The sequence below is a fragment of the Sturnira hondurensis genome, unplaced genomic scaffold (assembly GCF_014824575.4).
Source record: "Sturnira hondurensis isolate 20B ecotype Veracruz unplaced genomic scaffold, ASM1482457v3 Scaffold0013511, whole genome shotgun sequence".
In the NCBI taxonomy this organism is placed as follows: Eukaryota; Metazoa; Chordata; class Mammalia; order Chiroptera; family Phyllostomidae; genus Sturnira; species Sturnira hondurensis.
In genome coordinates this window covers 152,801-172,827 of record NW_028086142.1, presented here as the reverse complement: position 1 = coordinate 172,827, position 20,027 = coordinate 152,801, and the positions used below count along the sequence as shown (strand labels likewise).

The 20,027-nt window shown below is 51.8% G+C and overlaps 1 protein-coding gene across 6 annotated transcripts in view; it reads left to right on the top strand.

Moving 5' to 3' along the window:
* The window catches only part of IQSEC2 (IQ motif and Sec7 domain ArfGEF 2), a 78,418-nt gene extending 64,406 nt beyond the window's left edge, over nucleotides 1–14,012 (top strand). For 5 of the 6 annotated variants that reach the window (XM_037061649.1, XM_037061648.1, XM_037061652.1 and 2 more), the window contains 10 exons: nucleotides 933–1,094; nucleotides 1,587–1,709; nucleotides 2,683–2,849; nucleotides 4,898–5,037; nucleotides 5,822–5,947; nucleotides 8,000–8,099; nucleotides 8,650–8,811; nucleotides 10,429–10,602; nucleotides 11,087–11,136; nucleotides 11,740–14,012. In XM_037061649.1, the coding sequence (XP_036917544.1) occupies nucleotides 933–1,094; nucleotides 1,587–1,709; nucleotides 2,683–2,849; nucleotides 4,898–5,037; nucleotides 5,822–5,947; nucleotides 8,000–8,099; nucleotides 8,650–8,811; nucleotides 10,429–10,602; nucleotides 11,087–11,136; nucleotides 11,740–12,705 (2,170 nt within the window). In that variant the 3' untranslated portion in view covers nucleotides 12,706–14,012. The remainder of the gene's footprint in view (nucleotides 1–932; nucleotides 1,095–1,586; nucleotides 1,710–2,682; nucleotides 2,850–4,897; nucleotides 5,038–5,821; nucleotides 5,948–7,999; nucleotides 8,100–8,649; nucleotides 8,812–10,428; nucleotides 10,603–11,086; nucleotides 11,137–11,739) is intronic. The other variant, XM_037061653.1, reaches the window with a different exon arrangement.
* Nucleotides 14,013–20,027: the final 6,015 nt, after the last annotated feature.

The window sequence follows — 20,027 nt, the reverse complement described above, 5'->3', positions numbered from 1 at the left end:
GCTTCAGTGTTTCCATCTATCAGCTAGTAGGGTGTGTATATTTGAGTATTGGGGGCATGGTGGAGTGCTAGGCTAGTCAGTAACCAGGACCAAGCTCTTTCTAGATGCCTAGTCCTGTACCAGGTGCTTAGGAGTGGGGTGGGAGTCTGGCATGTGACTTGAAAATAGAAAATAAATGCCTTACATGTAGCCTATTAGACACTGCCACCTATATTTCACTCTCAGAATAACTCGGCAAGGTGAGTGGTAGTGTTCCTGTTCTATGGAGAGGGAGCTGAGGCTTGAAGAAGTAAAGGGCATTGTCCCGAGTCATGCGTGATAAGGGGTGGGTCTAAGACTCCTGTCCCACCAGAGTGTCTTTCAAATTCTAGCATCATGGGATCCTGAGACCCTGGTTTCTGAATATGGGATAGTTCAGACGTAGATTTGGCTGAGTGGAAGGAAAGTAGAGAGTGCCTTGTCTATAGACACGCTCAGAGGCTGGCCAATACCTGTGTAGGGGGGACGTAGGATAAGGAGCAAAGTAGCCTCTTCACTTCTTTCCTAATCTGATGGTCTAGGACTCAGAAAAAAGGGCTTAGCCTGGCGCTCAGGCCCTCTCCCAGGAGTCCTCAGTGCCTACTGGGAAGGTCAAAGCTCCCGGCCCAGACCAGGCTCTCCCTAAATCTGAAAATTTTTTCCATTATAGTGTAGCTCTAGTGAAGGAGGAAGTTGAGTTGAGGGTGCCTTGGAATTTTGAAGCTCTGTGAAATGGGAAAGTGGCTTCCTCTCCTTTTCCTCCATGTACGAGAAAGGGATTGAACCAAATTATGTATTTGACTCCCTTGCTTCTCCGAGCTGATGGTTGGGCCCCAAATGAGTTCAAGAACTGGGACAGAGGGCACCGCATTCTAGGAGGACAGTCATCTCATCTATCTCCCCTCTTTCTGCAGGAAGCCAGAGAAGGGTATCCAGTATCTGATCGAGCGGGGTTTCCTGTCAGACACACCGGTGGGAGTGGCTCACTTCATCCTGGAACGGAAAGGCCTCAGCCGGCAGATGATAGGGGAATTCCTAGGGAACCGGCAGAAACAGTTCAACAGAGATGTGCTGGAGTGAGGACCCCAGGATGGGGCAGCCCGGGCCAGGGATTCCTGGAAAAGGAGGGCATGGGGGAGGAAGGGGGCAGCCTGTCCTTTCTGCTCAGATAAATTTACAAAATGGGAAAAATAGCCTTTCCCTCTCCTAGACGCCTTGTGCCCCAGAGAGGCCTGATCTCTCTTGACCCTATTCCTAAAGTCGTCTGGGTGGTCCCAGGTGAGGCATGCTTATCCTGTGGCCCTCTTTGGGCTTCAGTTTTCCCACTCACTCTGAAGTGAGTGGGTCAATGGAAAAGACTCTTAGAAACCATGTGTCTGGACCTGATTTTTTCAGAGGTGGATTAATTTCAAATGTTCTGCCCCCGTATGTGCTTACGTGGGCCACGGGTCCATATTGCATGGATGTCTATCAGTGGGGGAGTTTGTCCATTTCAGCCGGTCAGGGTGGGTCAGAGGTTTTCTGCAGAGGAAATTAAGAGTGCCACCCCCCCCTTCTTCGCTCCTCAGCTGTGTGGTGGATGAGATGGACTTCTCCTCCATGGATTTGGATGATGCACTCAGGAAGTTCCAGTCCCATATCCGGGTTCAGGGCGAAGCCCAAAAAGTGGAGCGACTCATCGAAGCTTTCAGGTGCGCCTGTTTCCCACCGCTGAAGCTGCCTTTCCCTATCTCGGGGTGGCGGGGGCGGGGGCAGCATAATGTGCCTGCAGATCCCCTCTCTGAGCCTCATAGTTTCCTCATCAGAAAAAGGGCAGTTATAAATCCTGTCTTGCAAGGCAGTTAAGTTGTGAGGATCAGAAGTAATGTGCATGAAGTATCGGGCTTAGCGTCTGGACATGGGCCTCCAGTAAGTGATGAAAACATCAGCAACAATAGCTGTTGGGTATTTACCAGGTTTCAGAGCACTTTCCATGATTATTTCACAGAATACAAAAACCCTATAAGGTAGGTGCCTCTATTATTATTTCCATTTTGCAGATGAGAAGTTAGAAGTTTCGACAGGTGAAGTGACTTTCCCAGAGTTGTACAGCGTAGGGAAGTGGTAGAACCAGGATTTGAACTCAAGTGTGTCTGACTCCATGACCCTTAGCTCTTCTCCTCTACTATGAATGCTGCAGGGTTCGGGCAGCTCTGGGAATAAACCCTGGCCCCACCACTTTGGGGGTATTTAGAGGAGACACAACAGAGTTGCTAAAAACTTGTTTCCCATAATGGGAGAAGGATTTGCTTTGCAGCCAGAAGCATCTAGATTTTCATCCTGGCTTCCCCATTTACCAGCTCTATTAGTTTGGGCAAATTTCCTTGTCACTTGGGGTCTCCAGTCACTTCAGCTGTAAAATGGGGCTGCTAATAGCTACCTTGCAGGATTATGATAGGATGACATAAGACATTGCGCGTAAATCCTCTGGCAGAGTTCAATAAAAGGTAGTGATTATGAGTTTTATGTGCTGGGCTTGGGGAAACTCTGAAGAAAAAAAGACAGGCGTAGAGGGCTTGGGGTTACTTCTCAAAGGAGAGGGTTGGTGGTGCCAGACTTGGAGGATGGTGGGTAGGTAGAGATTACTGGTGCCTGACCCTGGCCCTGACCCCTCCTGCCCTGCAGCCAGCGGTACTGTGTGTGTAACCCAGCCCTCGTGCGCCAGTTCCGGAACCCAGACACCATCTTCATCCTTGCTTTTGCCATCATCCTCCTCAATACTGACATGTACAGTCCCAGCGTCAAGGCTGAACGCAAGATGAAACTAGATGACTTCATCAAGAACCTGAGAGGTGACCCTACACCTCCCTGTCAGCTTTTCCTGTCCTTCCCCTGGGAAGGAAAAGTGGGCAGGGTGAGGGGTGGGGGGTGGGGGGAAGGGTCCCTTGAAATTAACCTGTGATGCCCTCACTTTCTGCTAAGGCTGGATGTTCCCAGGGCATTCTTTCATGAACTCATTCAATTGTTTGTCCATCTACTCATTCCCACACTGAATATTGACTGAACGGGTCCTAAACAAGAGAGAGAAAAAAAAGCTCCGACTCTTACAGAGCTAAATACTAACTCACCCAGTCATTCATGTGTTCATTCACTCATCGCTCCCTCCTTTTTTTCTCTTCTTTATTTATCCCCCCAAAAGACTCACTCAATTATTTTAGTATCCTTTCCCCTCCTTATGCATTTATTTTTGAACTCAACCAGCCAGCCAGCCAGTTGACACTAATCGAGTGCCTCAGGTGTGCCAGGTGCTGTGACCGGTGCGGAGGGCAGTGCAGCGGCATCTGCCACAGTCCCTGCCCTAAGAGAGCTCCTGTTTGTGGGAGAAACCGGCTTACAGTACCAGAGACACAGCATAAGGCGGAAAGTGAACAGAGCTATCAGACCGTGATGCCAAGCAGGCCAAAAAGCACGGTCAGAACTCAGAGGAGGGAGGGCCCATCTCCAACAGGCTTCCTGGAGGAAGCAGTATTCATTTTAAGGAAGCATAGTCATCTGTGCTTGAAAGCACAGATAATGTGGCAGAACGGTGGCGATAAAGAAAGAATAACAAAGGCACCCGAGGAGGAAAGTGGAACATTGTCCAGCTAATAACAGAGGTGGGGTAGATGACCCAGTCGGAAAGGTCACTTGGAACCAATACACAAAGGCCCTGAGTGCCAGGTTAAAGATGGCACCTTTTTTCTTGGCTGGTCAGGCCCAGCCCCTCACCAAAGAGAAGCCTTCTAAAAATGGCACAGATGTTAGGATTATTCAAACAGAAATAAAGGAGGGAAATAGAATTGCAGAAAAACAAGCAGATAAGACAAATTTGCTGACCTTCAGGGTTTTCACAGTCGATGAGTTAACCCTTCTGACAGCTGAGGTCAAAAGGCGGTGTGATGAAGGATGTTCCTTTAGCACCTATCCAAGGAGCAGGCATGGCATGTTGTCGTTTCTTCTTCTTTCTTTTTCTTTTTTGAATCGTCACCTAGGATATATTGATTTGAGAGGGAGAGAGAGAGAGAAAGAGAGAGAAACATCCCTGTGATAGAGAAACATCAATTGGGCCCCACACGTACCCCGACCGGGGATTGAACCAGAAACATTTTGGTGCCCAGGACGCCTCTCCGACCAATGAAGCAACCCAGCCAGGGCCAGCATTTCCCCAAATTGTGCCCCCTGGAGGCAATCATGGTCGACATTTGGGTGTACTCCAGTCTTTTTTCCTATGCTCATGTAACTTTTCATGAAGTAAAGATCCTACACGCAACTTACCCCGCTCTTTACTAGAGGAATTTTCTCGTGCTCTTTGTAAATGTCACCTTTTTAATAGCTATAGATTATTTGATTAAACAAATGCTCCGCTTTACCTAGCTGTTCCCCCATTGTTTCAAAACATTCCCTTCCGTAGCGCTTGCACGTGTCCTTGCACACGTCTCTGTGGAGTTTCTTAGGGCAGAACAGGAATCACCGAGTGCTTGGGCTCCTGCCAGGTTAGCTTCCAAAATAATTATGTTAATATACGTGCCTGCTTCCTTGCACTCTTTCTAACACTAGATCTTATCATTCAACATTATTTTTGCCAGTTGGAAAGGCAAAAAAAAAAAAGGTATCAGATTGTTTTAATCATAATATGATCTGATGTGTTTAGACAAAATCCCCACGCTAGGGAGGAAAGCAACTGCCTCTCTCGCTGAGCAACGTCTTTCCTGGCTGATCCTGACCGGAGGATCGAGGGTGCCTGCTCCTTCTACTCCTAGCTATTGTTATGGCCCGGGCCTGCGTGTGGGGTGCTGTGAAGAACACCTGCCACCCACTCCCCACAGTTATGCCGTATATCTGTGTTACTCCCCCTACACAGGAGTTGACAACGGTGAAGACATCCCTCGAGACCTCCTGGTGGGCATCTACCAGCGGATCCAGGGGCGTGAACTGCGGACCAATGATGACCACGTGTCCCAGGTGCAGGCTGTGGAGCGCATGATTGTGGGCAAGAAGCCGGTAAGTGACTTGTGTGGCTTCCAAGGAGACAGGGTTTGGGTTGGCCTCTGCCACCAAGTGGTAAGTCAGTGTCCCTCTCTGGGCCCACCTCACTTGCCAAATGGAGTAGGCGAGGATGCATTCCTCAGGGGTCACGAGGTGCACTGAGTCACTCCGTGGGAACGCATCTAGTGCGCTGCCGGGCACACAGTGGGTGCTGCTTAAATCTTAGCATCCTTCCCACCTCTGGTTTTGTCTGTCCATCCCAAGTGATGAGCCAAGCCAATACTTGATAACCAAAGTCAAGAACACTCTCTAGTTTTTTAGTCAACAAATATTGACGGATGCCTTTCCACTGAGCCCAACATTTCACTGGGCACCAGGGATGCAGGTATGAATCACATACCTCTGTCCTTGGGGGCGTTCTCAGGCTTGGAGCGGGGTGGGGGAGAGGGGGTGTGAGACAAAGACACAATACGCCTGCCTTACAGTTAGTTGAGGGGAGCACAAAGGAGGGAGAGGTCGTTTTCAGTCCTTGGAGAGCAGGAATGGCTTCTAGGAATAAACGGCACTGGAGCTGGGATTTGGAGGAAGAGTGGGGTGTGGCCCATATGAAACTGGGCAAGAAAGGCATTCCAGACAGAGGGAGCTCCCGGGACGAAGGCAAGGCAGCAGAAAAGCCTGGGCCTTTGTTCCTTAGGCTCTTTGTGTGCATCAGGGGGAAATGTCCTCTTGCGGTCAATGTTAAGGTGCCTGAAGCTGCCGTGCTGCCCTTGCTGACACCTGTTTCTTCGTGCCTGTCTAGGTCCTGTCTCTTCCTCACCGTAGACTGGTTTGCTGCTGCCAGCTCTATGAGGTGCCAGATCCAAACCGCCCCCAGAGGCTAGGGTTGCATCAGCGGGAAGTCTTCCTCTTCAATGACCTCCTCGTGGTAAGAGCACTGTAGGAGAGGAGGTGGGGAGGAGGTGGTGAACTGGGCCCCTGTGCGCTGGGAACCACGGCAACAGTAGTGCGGATAGGGTGGGTGTGGTGCTCCGCCACGTGTTCTCTCTCTGCGGTCCTGGGCGAGGTATAGACTCCCCCTGCTCCCCCGCTTTACCTCCTGGATCCATTCGGAGGTAGTGACAGCCACGTGAGGGCAGAAACCGTGAGGATCAGGGGAGATGATAGGCTTACAGTCTCCGAAGTGGTGGGAAAGGTCCCTATCTGCCTCAGTAACCTGAAGGTTTGGGTGGAGGAAGGTGAACCTGTGACCCTGGCCTCAGTCTGAGCCCTTCAGGTGGTCAGGGTGCTTGAAGTGATTCTTAAAACTGAGCTCATCTCCAGTGACCATGAAAGTCTTTTACCGCTGGGACTCTGAGGACTCTGCAGGAGGGAAGGGAATTTCAGGGTCTCCTGTTCAACCGCTGACCCAGGGCAGACAGCGGCGTCCTGCCCGGTGCCCTGCTGGCGTGACTGGGAGGACAGGAGGCTCCCTCGGCAGCTTGCTTCCCAGTCAGACAGCTCCGACTGCTGGAGTCTGTCTCCCGGTGGGCTTCCTCCAACGATGGTCACTCAGCCCTTGGGATCACAGAGAGCAAGTTCTCCCTCCACTCGGGGATTTGAGGACAGTGAATTGTCTCCCTTGATCTTCTCTCCTTTATAGCAGGGTCTCTCAACTCCGGCACTGCTGACATCTGGGGCTGGATAATCCTTGGTCGTGGGGGCTGTTCTGTGTTTTGCGGGATATTTAGTAGTACCCTAGTCTCTACCTACTAGATGTCTGTAGCACTTCTTCAACTAAAAATGTCTCCAGATATTGCTAAATGTCACCTGGGGGGCGAAGTCACTCCCACTTGAGAATTGCTGCGTTAGATGAAGCCGCTCCGATGCCCTCTCTGAGCCTTAATTTCCTCCTCTGTGAAATTGGGCTACTTCCTATCTCATAGGGTTTTCCTATGGATGAAATAAGAGGTCAGATGTGGAATAGCCCGACCCAGAGGAGTGCCTGGCCCCGTACAGTGGCTGAGTAAATGTTTCAACGTCTGTCAGACACTGGTCCCTGTGTGCGTCCGGCCCTGTAAGAGGCACTGGGTTCACAGAGACCGCTGAGCCTTAGTTGTTATTCTTGGGGAGCTCACAGTCCGAAGGACTAAACAAATATTTTGCCTACCTGCAAAATATTTGTAACCCTCCTGAAATCTTTTAGGAAAAAAAAGGATTTTCTTTCTTTTTAGGGAGAAGGAAAGAAAGGGAGAGACAGGGAAAGAAACATCAATTCGTTGCCTCTCACACCCCCCCAACTGGGTGTGTGGAGCAAAGCACAACGCACTGGGCCACACCAGTCAGGGCTCAAATAATTGGCTTTTCAATGCAAATGGCAGACTTCTCTGCTTGCAGAGGGTCTCGGGTGTTCACAACCTGTGTTCGTTGAGTCCAGAGTGCCCTGGATTATATCAAGGTTTTGATAAAGACCTTGTGTTGTTCACACGAAGACATTAACTATATATGTTGGTTCAGTGGAGATGACTACTGTGTGCTGGGCCCCATGTGAGTGGGCGAGATAGATGAAAACCAGACTCCTGCCTCTTGGTGCTCCTGGTCCAGTGAGAAGTGCTCACACACTCAGAGTGCTCTCCTCAAGGCTGAGGACAGTGAAAGGCACTGAACCAGCTCTCTGAGAGGCAGGGGCAGATCCGTGTGGGGTGTTAGGACAGGCTTCCTGGAGGAAGCAGTTACTTCCTGTGAAAGCTGCAAACACCTGTTTGTGCGTAGTCATTACATCAGGAACTTGCATTTTCTCTTGTCTCCTGTTCTGCTCCTCAAGCTTCACTTCTCCCCAGTTTGTGGGGATGTGTGTTTGTGTGTATACATCTGGTTAGTGGCAGTGGCAGTGGCAGTGGCAGTGGCAGTGGGAGGGGAGAGAGGTGGTGAGAAACAGGTGCCATTTGGAAATTCCCCACCCCAAACCCTGCCTCTTGTCTTTTTCCCACCCCTGCCAAAGGTCACCAAAATTTTCCAGAAGAAGAAGATCTTGGTGACGTACAGCTTCCGTCAGTCTTTTCCCCTGGTGGAAATGCACATGCAACTCTTCCAGAATTCATGTGAGTCCCTCCTTGAACCCCATCATCCCGAGAGTCTATGCCGTGGCCCCCATGCTCATCCTGCATCCAGACCAACCTCCAGTTTGGGAGTCCAGGATAACTGCGCTGAGGTCACCTACTCGGTCCCGGGATGCAGGGTAGGATAGGGTGGAGTATGACTCGGCTCTGTGTCCTGGGGAGCTCATGGTCCTACAGTGTGAATGGTTTCTGGGGGGCTGAAAAGATCGCGGTGATGCTGCGCTTTAAAAGACTGAGCCAGAGGCCATTTTTGGGTGGCCTCCTGAGCAGGAGGAGCAATGTGAGTAGAGGTAGAGGTGTAAAGGAAGAGGTTCTAGAGGGCAGCCAGAGTTGAGTTTACCCTTACATCCCAGAGTAGAGAGAGTAACGTGGCCATGACTCCCAGATGGCTCTTGGGGGCAAAGGGGAACCACTGAAGAGGTTCAAACAGATAAGAGGCTCAGTCAGAGCTGGACGTGAAAGAACATGTTTTGCATAGGGGCCATCATGATTTAGTCCTCACAGAGGGGTGCGCCCCCCCCTTGCCCCACAGATTACCAGTTTGGGATCAAGTTGCTGTCTGCAGTGCCTGGCGGGGAACGAAAAGTCCTCATCATCTTCAACGCCCCCAGCCTCCAGGATCGGCTGCGCTTCACATCTGACCTGCGTGAGTCCATCGCTGAGGTGCAAGAGATGGAGAAATACCGCGTGGAGTGTGAGTAGCCCCGCCATCTCTCTTTCCCCCTCCTCACCCTGTCCTGATACTGAACCATGCCGACACCAAGAATCCTGTCCTCTGAAAATCTGAGCTGAGGGTTAGCTTGCCCAACGTTCCTACCCTCATTCCAGGAACCCTTCAGCCTCTGCTTGAATACCTTCAGTGACAAGGGGCTCATTACCTGTCAACTTCTGATTATTATTCCAAGCCTTAATTATGAGCAACTCTTCTTGCTAATGAAAGGCGTCAGGGAGAAGAATCAGGGTATTGGAGGTAGGACTGTAGTTTCAGATCCCAGGTACGGTACTTATTATCTGGGTGAGCTGGGGCAGATTGGTTGACTGTCTTCCTACGTGAAATTGGGATAAGGAAATCTCCTTCCCAGAGTTATGGGGATTCAATGAGATAAGGCCAACAGAGTGCCCTCCATGCTAGCAGGACACTGGTGTTGAATATCCTAGGTGACCAGCAAATGATATTCTTCTTCCCAGCCTCTCCTCTCCTCTCCCCACATGCCAGTTCCTCAGCTGGGCCCCAGTGACCCATCCTCCCAGCCCCCAGGGACCACACCAAGTCATTTTGACCATGTATAATGGAAAATAGTGTGATTACATCTCACTCTTCCCAATGCTGTCCAAGTCGTTTCTCCTCCAAACACAGCAGTTACAGTTACATAACATGGTATTAAGTGGGGAGGGAGGGGGAGAGAGAGAGAGACGGAGAGAAAGAGATGGAAGACAGCTTCTGGGTAAGGCCTTCACATTTCCAGGGGCTCCTCTACTCCTCAGCAAGGCAGGACCACACATTTTAGCTCACCAGATCCTGGAGACATTCAGAAACAGGGATAAGCGTACCAAGATAAGGGGAGGGGAGACACACAGCTCCATGACCTCTGCGGAGTGGTGGGGGTGTAAGGAGGCTGAAAGCACAGGCTCAGGACTCAGGCAGACCTGCTTCCAGAATGTCGACTGCCCCATTTCCGGCTATATGACCCTGGGTAAGCTCCTATGACTTCTCGGATTCTCAGTTTTTTCCCTCTGAAAAATGTGGATGATAACACTCACCTCCGAACTCTCGTGAAGACTGACAAGAGATCGAGGACACATAGTGCCCAGCACACTGCTCACACACATACTAGAGGCCATGGTTCCTGTCCGTTTCCTGCCCTTGCCCTTCCAGGAGCCCTCTGCTCTGCAGAAAAGGCTCTGAGAACTGAGCAGATTCTGGAACGATTGCCCTTCGCCACAGTCTAGAAGGGCCCCTCCTGCGACCCAGCCACTGTAAAGCTCTGCTTTGAAGGGCAGGTTTGGTTTAGAGGACCAAATCGAGAGTGGGCAGGGGCCGGAGAAGGCAAGAAGGGTGAGGAGAGGAGGAGGCACTGAGAGGGAGGAAAGAAAGACCAAGCCAGAGGAGATGGTGCGAGAAGGGGCTGGACGCTATAGGGGGCTTGGGACATGTAGCTGTGGGGATGCGCTGGAGGTCCAAGGGGCGGACCAGAAGCCCTGGGGACACAGTGGGCAAGGAGGGGAAAGGCCCGTGGAGAGCTGGGTCAGTCAGCTGGCCTGTCACTCCTCTTCCTGACTTTCAATCCCTGTCGCCCCCACTGCCACCCAGCTGAGCTGGAGAAGCAGAAAGGGATGATGCGGCCTAACGCGTCACAGCCAGGAGGGGCCAAGGACTCAGTAAATGGCACTCTGGCCAGAAGCAGCCTGGAGGACACCTATGGAGCAGGCGATGGGCTCAAAAGGGGCGCACTTAGCAGTTCCCTGCGAGACCTCTCGGATGCAGGCAAGTCTTCTGGGCCCCTGCCCTGGCTGGGGAGACGTGGGACCCGGTGTCCTCTCTGCCTCCTTTCACTGACCGCCAGCCTTCCCTGCATCTGCCACGCACGCATGCCCCTGCCTTCATCCAGAGGCCCGGGCACTGTGCGGTAGGGGGCCTGGGAGCCAGATCAGAGCAGGTGGAGCCCAGGGTTTGGGCCCGGGAGTGTGAAGTGGGGCCACAGTCTTAGCCCCTCTCTGCTACTCCACTTCTCCTCTCTCTCCTCTTCTGTTTCTCCAGTACCACCTCTACTCCTCCTCCATCTCTTCCTCCTTTTCCTCTTCCTCCTCCACCTCTCCTCCTCCCCACCCCCCCTCTTCAACGGGGGGGAAAGGGAATAGGGGTGTCTGTCCCTGGGAGGGGCCCAGGCCTGGGGCCCAGCTCTGGAGCCCAGCAGGGTGGGGAGGGCGGGTGGCCACTCTGACGCTGGGCTCCTTGCTTGTGGGTGCAGGGAAGCGGGGGCGGCGTAACAGCGTGGGATCGCTGGACAGCACCATCGAAGTAAGTGCCAGCTCCTGCCCAACTCGTCCTCTGCATGAGCCCTGCCCTGCCTGGACCCCAGAGGAGGAGGGGCCCTATTGCTTCCCGCCTCTTCCCTGCTGGGAACCCTGCTGCTGCCTCTCCCAGCCAACCACTCTCTCCATCTGTCCTCAACTCTGTCTGTCCTCACTCTGCCTGTCTCTCAGTCTGTCTTCCACTCTCCCGAGCCTCCCCTCTCAACCCCTGGGCCGACTCTGAGTAGTAAGGCCCTTGGCGTTGGGCCACGAGGAGCTCTTACCTCCGACTCCTGCTCTTGGAGCCTGAGCAAGTTACTCTGTCTCTGTGCGCCTAACATTCTGTCTGCCTGCAAAATGGGGATGAGGAGGAGGAACCGCTAATTCTTCCTCTTCCTCTCCCAGCTGAGGCTCAGATGAGATAGTGGATGTGACAGCGGAGCTCTGCGAGCCTGGGAGCTCCATGTACAAGTACAGGATGTTACTCGGTTTTCATGATGCTGTGGGGTTTCCTGTCTCCCCAGCTCCAGCCCTCAGGGCCCAGGGGGAGTTTAAGGTTGGGGATTTAGGACGTCTAGACTGGCCTGACTTCCCCCCCTCCCCCTTCCAGGGGTCCGTTATTAGCAGTCCACGCCCTCACCAGAGGATGCCACCTCCGCCCCCACCCCCGCCGCCAGAGGAGTACAAGAGCCAGAGGCCCGTCTCCAACTCCTCATCCTTCCTGGGCTCCCTATTTGGAAGCAAGCGGGGCAAGGGGCCCTTCCAGATGCCACCACCGCCAACAGGCCAGGCCTCTGCCTCCTCTTCATCTGCTTCTTCCACCCACCACCACCACCACCACCACCACCATGGTCACAGCCACGGTGGCCTGGGGGTGCTGCCTGATGGGCAGTCCAAGCTCCAGGCCCTGCATGCCCAGTATTGCCAAGGACCAGGCCCCGCCCCACCCCCCTACCTCCCATCCCAGCAACCCCCTCTCCCCCCACCTCCTCAGCAGCCCCCACCCCTGCCCCAACTGGGCTCCATTCCACCACCTCCCGCCTCAGCCCCACCTGTGGGGCCACATCGCCACTTCCACGCCCACGGTCCAGTTCCGGGCCCCCAGCACTATACCTTGGGCCGGCCAGGCAGAGCTCCCAGACGGGGGGCTGGAGGCCACCCTCAGTTTGCTCCACATGGCCGCCACCCCCTGCACCAACCCACATCCCCCTTGCCCCTGTACAGTCCTGCCCCCCAGCACCCTCCAGCTCACAAACAGGGCCCCAAGCACTTCATCTTCAGCCACCACCCACAGATGATGCCAGCATCAGGGGCCTCTGGGGGCCCAGGATCCCGGCCACCAGGGGGCTCCTACTCCCACCCCCACCACCCTCAGTCACCATTGTCACCACACTCACCCATCCCACCCCACCCCTCCTACCCACCCCTGCCCCCGCCCTCACCCCATACCCCACACTCACCGCTGCCACCCACTTCCCCCCATGGCCCACTGCACGCCTCTGGGCCCCCTGGCGCAGCCAACCCACCCACTGCAAACCCTAAGGCCAAGCCAAGTCGGATCAGCACCGTGGTGTGATGAATGGAAAGTGTGAGCTGGGACCCAAGGAGGTCTGGGGAATCCACGGGAGAAGGGCCTTGCACCCTCTCTGCTTCCTCAGTTTTTCCAAAATATATGTACACATAGAAATGTCCTCCTGCCCACTTCCTCCCTGCCTTGGGACCCTTCCTCTAACCCTAACAGTCACCATGGGGTTTCCTTCCAAATTCCAGGATCCTTGCCACTTGAAGCCTGAACACAGAGTTCGAGCTCTAGGGGGAACCTTTTGGAGATCCTCGTCCTCTTTTTCCTCTCTTCATCCTCCCCCACACCCAGGTCTAGCTGGGTGACCTCAGACCGCCCCACCAGTGTGAGCTTCCTGTCAGCTCTGGCTTGTAGGGAAGGGCAGGTGTTAGGAGGGGTGAAGGCAAAGGCTTCCCCAGGGCGCCTCGGGCCATGTAGGCCTAGAAGGGAGCTCTGTAGAGTTGTGGCCAAACCTTAGGGCTGGGCCCTCTCTCTGACCTCAGGGCCTGACCACACCCTTCCATGCGTCTCTCCGCCTGCCGGAGGACATGGACTGTCCACGCACTAGGTGGGTGGGCCCCCACTTATGCTTATCCCCAGATGGGGCAGTGCTTCCTCTCCAGAGCCAGTCCCTGCCCCAGCCCTGGCTTCTTCAGCTTCAGGACCTTGCCTCTCTGCAACGTTCTTACCCTGATCAAAGTCCAGTCATATTTTGGTGGGGGGGGGGCTCAGGTCTGGGATGAGGAGGGCACTACCCTCCCTCACCCATATTGCATGCCCCCCCATTCCCTGACACCTCCCCCTCCTACAACGGAAGACAATGCACTTTACAGACATTGCCCACACACACCTCGCCGGGGCAGGGCACCCAGCATCAGCCCTGGGGACAGAGGCTTCCAGAGGGCCACCGTGAGCCCAAGATGGTCCTTCCTGGGGCAGAGAGGGAAGCCATCAGAGTGGGGATTGGGAGCCAGGATGCCTGAGTCTTTCTGTCCATCAAAATCTCCGCTGCCTCTCCAGCCCCTTTACACCCCTGTTTATTTATTATAAATATATTTTTTACAAGCCCCAGCTCCTCTTCTGGACCTGCATCTCCAGCTCCTTTCTCAGCTCCTGCCTCCCTCTCCCCTCTCCACCATGGACTGCAGTAGAGACAGACAGACCCTGGCTGTATGAAGGGCCAGGCACTGTGGGGCCTGGGGACAGGGGAGGGCGGCAGCGGGAGGGGCCGTGTGGAGAGGAGCTGGGGTTCAGGCATTGTCTTTTTTCCTCCTTGTATATAAGAATGTATATTTGATGCCTCATAAAAGACCTTGTGCTCACCTCCCGCCTCTGCCTCCTCCTTATGCCCCCTCCCCCATGGTGGAGCCCGTGGAGAGAGAGGTCTTAGCCCTGGGAGGTGAGGCCCTATTGGGAGACGCTCAGGCAACTGGGTGGGTGAGATGCTCTGACTGAGTGGGAGGTAAGGGTGAGGCAGGTTTTCCTTTTACTAAAGGTCTGCATAAGAAAGTAACAAGGCTCTGAGCTGTGGAGTTGATCCGGTTCAGGTGCTGGGGGTTTTCCTTGCTAGGTATGTGCACTTGGGAAAGATACCCTCTCTGAGTGGGTGTCTCAGTTTAAAACTTGGGGTGATGAGCCGTTGCCACCCAGAGGTAACAAATGCCAAGCAGTCAGCATGGAGTAGGTGCTCAGCAAGTTAGTTCCCTTCTCTTCCGTTCACAGGCTGGATACTTCCTTCTACTTTTGCGGCATCAATATTTACCCTTCCTGTGGCTGGCTTGGCTTAGGCCTTGCAGTCCTCTCCCCTCCCCACAGCTGGCCACATTTCTGCCCTTGAGGGGGATGGTGACCTGGGCCCGGAAGGCAAGGGCTGGATACATTCTAAGAGCTCCGCGCATAGGCTTGGAATGTTAGATAACGAATAGCTGGATTCCCTTCTGTTTACAGAGGAGGGGACAGGCCCAGACAAGTGAAGGATCTTTCCCAAGGCCACAAAGCAAGTTAAGATGGGGGTTCCTGACTTTTTTCCAGTCCCCCAAATGGCCTCCCTATGAAACGGGCACGTTTCCAGCGCTGCTGATTATGTCCTGGTCCTCGACAGAGCCCAGGAGGAATAGGGCAAAGCAATGGCTCTTGGTTAGCGACAGCAGGGGGTCCCTGGAAGCAGCAATCAGTAACAATGTTGGTGCATTTTTAGAGTCTGGAATGGCCTCTAAGAGGGTGTGGTTTGGCTGACCCTCGTCTATAGCATCTTCAGCTGGTGCCTGTTTTCTTCTTCATGTGCACATTTAAGCAAAAGCCGCAGCTGGGGCCATCTGAGCATTTCATGCCTCCTCGAGGAACAGACCTAAGCGTTTGAAGAGCGTCGACCTGGAGAGTCAGAAATTAAGTCCAATCCGCACTCTTTTGTTTCTTCCCTGGTAGACCACGCAGCACTGCCTTTGATCGTGCCCCTCTTCTCCCACCTTCAGTTTCACGCTGGTTTTGTTTTCCCAAAGTTCAGTTTTCCCACTTGAATCCTGGCTCCATTACACACTTGACTGTGCTGCCTTCAGCAAGTCCGCTGGCCCCTTACAACCTGATCTTTCACCTGTATAATAGGGATCGGAATCTCACAGGGCAGTTGTTAATAGATGCATGTGATATGCCTACCTCCTGCCAACCCCACGGCTAGCCGTTTCCAGCCACCTACAGAAAGAAGTGTGAGCTCATTGCGTTGATGTTGGAGGTTCTCTACCGTGTGGCCCCAGCCAATCTCTGTAGTCCTCTCGTTCCTCGCCCACATTTTGGACATCCACTAGCTCCCCGAAAACGCCTGCGTGTAACCTCCCAACTCAGCACAGCTGACCCTCGAACAACATGGGTTTGAACTGCATGGGTCCATTTACATGCAGATTTCTGATCTGCGGTAGGTCAGCACCCTTACCCCTCTCCCCTACGTAGTTCAAGGGTCAACTGTATTCTACCTGTGCCAGCTCCCTGCCAGGTGTGCTCTCCTCAATATCCCTGATGAAGGTTTTCTCACTCTCGTGAGATGGGCTTCAAGAACCCATCCCTCACAGAATGTGGCCTTGGTCACATTTTCTGAGACCCCTCACATCATTATCTGTCTCCCCCACTGGGCTATATAAAGTGGCTCAAGAGCATCACTGGTCTGAAATCATCTCTGTCCAGAGCATTGCCCAGCACGGTGCTTGGTACAGCACAGAGGACACTGCAATGCGGCTGATTTGCATGAATGACTGAATAGGTCTTTTAAGCTAAACCTTAGAGGAAGTTAAGTTTGGTTGATTTCTTGATTGATGCTCCCGTCTACCAAGCTTTGGGGCCCCTTTGGAACAGCCTCATGCTTCCTCTTGCTCTGTCTGATGTTCTCCTCCTCCCCTCCGCATTGCACTCCCAGCACCGGGCTATTGCTGCTCCGTCTCCCCACTCTCACTGATCAGACTGTGGGGGCACAGTTCAGCTCCTCACCTCTTTAACATTGCCTTGACCTTTGAGGGGCTGGAGTCGAGAAGCCCCTCGGCTGTTCTCACATCAAAGGTTCTACTCCCAGTCTCTTTAGGAATGCGGATGGGGAGGGACAGCACATGACAAAGTACAAAGGTCCTAGAAACTCAAAGAGCCTGAGATTCTTACCTTTGTCCCAGACCATTGCTGTCCAATGGTCTTTCTATGATGGTGGAAGTGTCCTGTAACTGTGCCACCCAATACAAGAACCCCTAGCCACATGTGGCTACTTGAAATGTGGCTAGCACCACTGAGGAGCCAAATGTTTACATTTAAATGGAAGTCGCCACATGTGGGTAGTGGCTACCGTTATTAGACAGTACGGGGTGGAGGTGTTGAGGAGTTGGGCAGGCTGGTGGGACTGTGCTGATACAGTATAATCAGGACGGGCCCGGAAGGAAGCGCAGCGTGATGGGAGTGCAAAGATGAGGAAAACCCAACTTGGGGTGGGGTGGGGTAGGTTGGGGGAGTGTCTCCGAAACTGCCCCTTTCACTGAGTCTTGAAGGTTGAGTAGGAATTGACCTGGGAAAGAAGGGCATTTGTCAGAGGGAACTACGTATGAAAAGGCATGAAGGTGTGGGAGTCCGCAGTGTGTTCGTGGACTAGTAAGAAAGGAACAGGAGAGCGCAGCCGGGGTGACGGCACAAAGGTGGGCGGGGCGTGCATCCTCATCCCTCTGCTGCCACAGGTTTTCTCCCCGAGACTTCAGTAGGCGCAAGAGTAAGACCAGGTGATACATTGGGCCACATAATATTTCTACTGTAAAATCACTATCTTGCCCTTTGTAGTTAATGAGTATCTTACGGAGAGATACACTGAAACAATATCGATATTCTATTACTCCTCAAATTTTCACCCACCAGTTTTGGCACTCACTGATGATTCTCCAGGCAGCCAAATGGTGATTTTCAGATGCCATCATTCCTTTGACTTCTGTTAGTTGGCTTTCCACTCTAAGGGAGAGTTCTCCCCTCCCCTATATTTACGTATTTGTATATATCCTCATGGACTCATGGTTGCCTATTTTATTCAATGGGTTATATATGATCCAGTAATATCATCCTTTTTCTTTTAAATTTGTTTTCAGACTTCGTTTATTTATCTTTAGAGGGAAAGGGAAGGAGAGAGGGAGAGAAATATCAATGTACTGTTGCCTCTCATGGGTCCCCTGCCAGGAACTGGCCTGCAACCCAGGCATGTGCCCTGACTGGGAATTGAACCGTGATCCTCTGGTTCCCAGGTCTGCACTCAATCCACTGAGCTACACCAGCCAGGGCTGGTCATTCTTTATTTTGATGTTCAGATGCCTTATATTTGGCCATCCAGAGGCGCTCCAAGCTGATGCCTGTGCCCTTTTGTCAGGTCCCCATCTTTGAACGCTTGTTTTCAGGCACCACGAGGTGCTCCAGGTCTATCTTGTACTTTCTCTGCCCCAGGCCTGGCATCAGCCAGTTGTTCCAAGAACTCCTGGTTCTTTTGGATTGAGAATGGGACTCAGGAACCAAGACTTGGGCACTAAGTGTTATAGCTACTTTAAGAGTTTGCTTGTTTACTTGAAAAATGTTTAGGCATCTATAGATGATTTCCTAACTCCATCCTTCCTTTTAAGAAAAAGCTTTCCCTTTCCCATCATTTATTTCAACGTGGAGACACGGATTTTTATTTTTTCAATGAGTTATAATCCACTAATAATTCATTTAGAATTATGATGATGAAGATGAATGTGTTTTATTGTTATTTGTATTAAGCACATTATATACATCTATATTTCTCTATCTCTCTCCATTATATGGTTCCTGGGTTCACACAGATACCTTGACACCTTGCGGAACCTCTTTCAATAAAGGCCACAAATACTAAACGGTGCTCACAGGGGTAGAAGATTAGAAAATGGCATGCCAGGAGGGGCTGGATTCCAGAACTCTCTACAAGTCCGAACTCACAGCTCACACCTCCTTCAGAACTGGAAGGGACCCTATTTTACAGACCCAAAAAGTGAGGCACAAAATCACACTCATCCAGTTCCCCCAAGAAACATGGACGGGGTGAGTGTAGTCAGGAGCCCACCAAACCTTCCAGTGACGGCTCTGTACCAGCTCCAGGCCAGACCCTCTTTCCTGGGGGCTTGCCAGCCCCTTGTCCAAGGTGAGCTCCCTGGTGCTTCCCAGTTCTTAACCCTGCAGTGCCCAGACTACGGCAAGACCTGAGGCTTGAAAAAGGAATTCATCTCCTGGGCACCTTACTGTGTGTTAGGGAAGGAGCACCATCTGAGACTTTTATGGGCAGAATTGTATGGCTGTCAGACAATGGGTGTGAATTCTGGCTCTGCTGCTTCCTAGCCCTGGGACTTGAGGAAGCTAATACTTCCCAGAGCTTCAGTCTCCTCATCTGTAAAACATGGATAAAAATACCTATTTCATAGCACCTGGCTGTTTATTGAATGTCAGTCATTATTATCTCTAATCTTCATAACCATCCTCTCAGGAAGAGATTATAGTGCCTCATTGGATAAACGAGAAAAATCAAGGCTCAGGGAAGAGAGGTGAGGTAGTTGGCAGATGTCAGTAGATGAGTATCAGCTTCAGGAAAGCAGGAACAGTGACTGTCCTGGTCACCATCATATTCTCAGAGCCCAGAAAAATGCCTGGTGCATAGTATGAATTTAATAAATATTTGTCAATGAATGAACTGGATCAAACCTGGTCTCCCAACTCCTGATTCACGCATGCGCTTTGTCCTTCCCTGAGTTGCCTCCAGATGGAAATGCCCAGCTTCCCTCAGCCTAGGTTTTGGCATATTCCCCCACCTTCTTCATCCTCCTGCCCACTTGTATTCCCGATGAGAGCAAATGACAAGGAAGAGCATTTGACCAAGAGTCAGCAACTTCCTGTGTAACAGGAAGTTTTTCCTGTGTAGGCAAATTGTTTAATCTTTCTGGAACATGGTTCCTCATCTCAAAAATGGGTAAATTAACCTACATCTTTTCCAAGACTGTTGCAAAGATTAAGGCAGATAATTGGTATGAAAGAGCTGTGTGGACTGTCCGATTCTTACACATATGGGAGGCTAGTGATTTTGCTGTTATTAGCATCACCTCACCTAGCTTTCTGTTTCCCATCCAGACAGTTGTTCAATTGGTTCATTCACCTGTGTTCCTGGTGGAAAGGCACTGAGGTTTCTCCTGACACTTAGAAAACTAGAAAGAACTAGAAAGATGTCACTTACTATTTCTATTACTCGGGACAAGTTTCTTCACAAATGAAGTGAGGATAAAGATTCCAAGCATTTAAGGTAATATAAGGATTCAGGTGATAAAAAGTACAAAATCACAAGGCACAATCCCTAGAACAAAGGAGATTCTCAATGAGATTTGATATATTGGTTGTTGACTCTCCGAAATAAAGTAACGGTTAACATATACCAAGGTCCTTCTATGTGCCAGATAGCATATAGCAGTCCTGCGAGGTAGGTATTATAACCCGCACTTGTTTCAGAGGTTAGCGCTTGCCCAAGGTCGTATAATTAGAAAACTGCAGAGAGCTGGTGAAACTAGAAGTTGGGCCTCTCTGACCCCAGAGTGTAAGCTCCCACCAGTGTGCCCTGCTCCCGCAGACAGGTAGCCTTAGCTCAGTCCTGAAGCAGGCAAAATGATGTGCCGAACTACAACACAATATGTGATTAGGAGCAATTAACTGAATGAAGGAATAACACTCCATATCCCCTTCAAGCGTGTTCAAGCATATAGCAGATGCTTAATACAGTATACACAGAAAATGTTTGCAAAGAGTTTATATTCTTTTCAGTCAATATATACTAAGGCTGCTCA